The sequence below is a fragment of the Musca vetustissima genome, unplaced genomic scaffold (genome assembly GCF_032173495.1).
Source record: "Musca vetustissima isolate MV318-11 ecotype Yass unplaced genomic scaffold, APGP_CSIRO_Mvet_v1 utg61216, whole genome shotgun sequence".
In the NCBI taxonomy this organism is placed as follows: Eukaryota; Metazoa; Arthropoda; class Insecta; order Diptera; family Muscidae; genus Musca; species Musca vetustissima.
In genome coordinates this window covers 20,293-23,222 of record NW_026878033.1, presented here as the reverse complement: position 1 = coordinate 23,222, position 2,930 = coordinate 20,293, and the positions used below count along the sequence as shown (strand labels likewise).

The following is a 2,930-nucleotide window of genomic DNA, read 5'->3' as shown; positions in this document are numbered from 1 at the left end:
TATTCGTCCATCGACAAAGCAGTATATTGTCGATTCAGTAACAGCTTGGGTGTTATTGTCGGAAGCACACCTGCCATAGAGAGATCTATATGACCTGAGAGAGCGCTCCAAAGGTACGAACGTGAAACACCAGACCAACTGGCATATCAAGCATATCTGAATGACATTCATACAGACGCAATCGCTCAGGCAGTAGAATAATATCCATAATCGGAGGCCATCCAACGCAGCAGAGGAGTAGCAGCTGCCAGTACACACACGAGCAGTTCAAGTTCAACTAAGATCAGGATGATGGAACCGCCATAATTCCTATTGCACAATGATTGTGGATATGTTACACCTCTTCAACTATTCAGCTAAGCCTACTCACGTATCTCCAAATTTCTTATGGACCAAACTCAGAACCAGACATTTCATAACTATTAATATGTGTTTTGTTGCTACAACAAAAAACATTGGATTAGTTTTTATCATCCTTGACGAAAATTATTTTGAAACAAGTAAAGTTGGGACCTATATTAAAACCTGGATCGCATTTTATTATTTGTCATCAACTAAATACTAAGTGGGAATACGTAAATAAGTTTAAACATTCATTTTCAATATCTAAAATCAGGGTTTGGCAATGTGACAATATAATTTACGTTTCTAATGAAATATCGTTATCGATATTTTAACCTATTTCCGGTAAACGTATTGCAATGTCGATGATATAAAAAGCCAATGTGCGGCATAGATTTGCTATCATAAGTTGCATATCTTACATTTGGAGAACATCGGAATAGTATAGTTCATGCAATGAAAGTTTGTAAGTGTTACGAAAATATAATAATATTTAAAATTCTGAATATTTTCTTCTCATCGTTTTCCTATTGCAGACTATTTATTAGTATTTGTAGCCATATTGGGTCCACCGATAACTAATGGTCATAACTACCGTTATGGTCTCAATTATCCTGTGGAACGTTCACCAGTTGATTGTTCTACATGTTCGGATGGCGAACAAATAGCCGATCGAACTAGTTGCTCACGCTACTATCTGTGCATTGGTGGTCAGGCATTTCGAAAAACGTGTGCTCCCGGTTTATTGTTTGATGCACGATCTCGTTCGTGTAATTTGGATTATTTGGTCGATTGCCAAGTGGGTCGTTACAATTACAATGAAAATAGAGAAAACTACTATAAACCAAATGTTATTGATATCTTGGGTCTTTTTGGATGGCCTTTTGGGCATAAAAATCCCGGTAATGTGCCTTCAACTCATGATTCTTCGGTCAATAATGTCGATGTTCAGCCGTCAACAACTTCGACACCTCTACCAAATAAAGTGAATCCACCTACAACTACTACATGTGAACCTACGACTACCACTACAACATGTGAACCTACGACTACCACTACAACATGTGAACCTACGACTACTACTACAACATGTGAACCTACGACTACTACAACATGTAAGCCTACTACTACCACACCAGGATCTCCACCTGGTTGCAATGATAATAAACCACCATGTTCCGGTTGTGGTGGATGGGATCATAATCATGGTTCTGATTGCAATGGAAACCATAGACCTAAACCACCATGTTCAGGGGATAATGGAGCTGACAATGACAACGGTTCCGATTGCAATGGAAATCATAGACCTAAACCGCCATGTTCCGGATGTGGTGGATGGGATCACAATCATGGTTCTGATTGCAATGGAAATAATAGACCTCAACCACCATGTTCAGGTGATAATGGAGATGATAATGACAACGGCTCCGATTGTAATGGAAACCATAGACCTAAACCACCATGTTCCGGATGTGGCGGATGGGATCACAATCATGGTTCTGATTGCAATGGAAATAATGGACCTCAACCACCATGTTCAGGGGATAATGGATCTGATAATGATAATGGTTGCGATAATGACGATGGATCTGATAATGACAATGGTTCCGATTGCAATGGAAATCATAGACCTAAACCACCGTGTTCCGGATGTGGTGGATGGGATCACAATCATGGTTCTGATTGTAATGGAAATTATAGACCAGAACCACCATGTTCAGGTGATAATGGATCTGATGATGAGAATGGTTCAGATTGCAATGGAAATAATAGACCTAAACCACCATGTTCAGGAGACAATGAAAATGGATCTAATTGTAATGGTAATCATAGACCCTGCTATGATCGACCAGAATGGCCTTGTTCTGATGAACCGGACTGCGACCACGAATCTCACGTTTCTACAACGTGCACCACAACAACTCCCTGTCCGCCATCATCACACAATTCCACAAATTCGGGAACTGGCGACAATACTGGCTCGAACAACAGAACCACCAATCTCAGTTATTTGATGGGACCCAACGATTGTGCCTCTTTGCCCGATAATACCATACTCTTGGATTTGAGACATTGCCGTCGTTTCTATGTTTGCACCAACAGACGTGTAAAACGGAATCGGTGTCCCATTGGTGAATGGTATGACAAGGACGTCCGAAGCTGTCGTCCACGTTCTGAGGTGACCAATTGTGTGGCAAATAAGAATTAGTAAATGAAAACATTCAACTAGATCTCAACAACAATAGCAACAATGTATTCTGTTATATCTTTCAGTACACGTACATATTCTATACATAAATATTCAAACCCCAATCCTTCTCAAATAAAGTGAAATATTATATCAACATTTGAAGTGGTTTGGCACATATCTGAACTTGGCCGGAGCTCTTATATGTGAGCTAAGTCAAAAAATTAAATTATATGAACAATTTTCTACTAGGAAATCTAGAAACCAGTGAGCGGAGCAGTATAGTCAGACGGGGCCGACCATACGATACCCTACACAACTTCCATGAAAATCTAACTTTCTGTGGTTCGATATTCTGAGATTGGGCAATATTTCGGGATATTTGCACACTTTTGATTGG

At 39.8% G+C, this 2,930-nt stretch overlaps 1 protein-coding gene across 1 annotated transcript; it reads left to right on the top strand.

Annotated features, from left to right (window-relative positions):
* Positions 1-798: 798 nt before the first annotated feature.
* On the top strand, positions 799-2,551 carry LOC133322810 (uncharacterized). The gene is made up of 2 exons (XM_061531766.1): positions 799-808; positions 879-2,551. Exons 1-2 carry the CDS (start codon positions 799-801, stop codon positions 2,549-2,551), a joined length of 1,683 nt encoding a protein of 560 aa, XP_061387750.1.
* Positions 2,552-2,930: the final 379 nt, after the last annotated feature.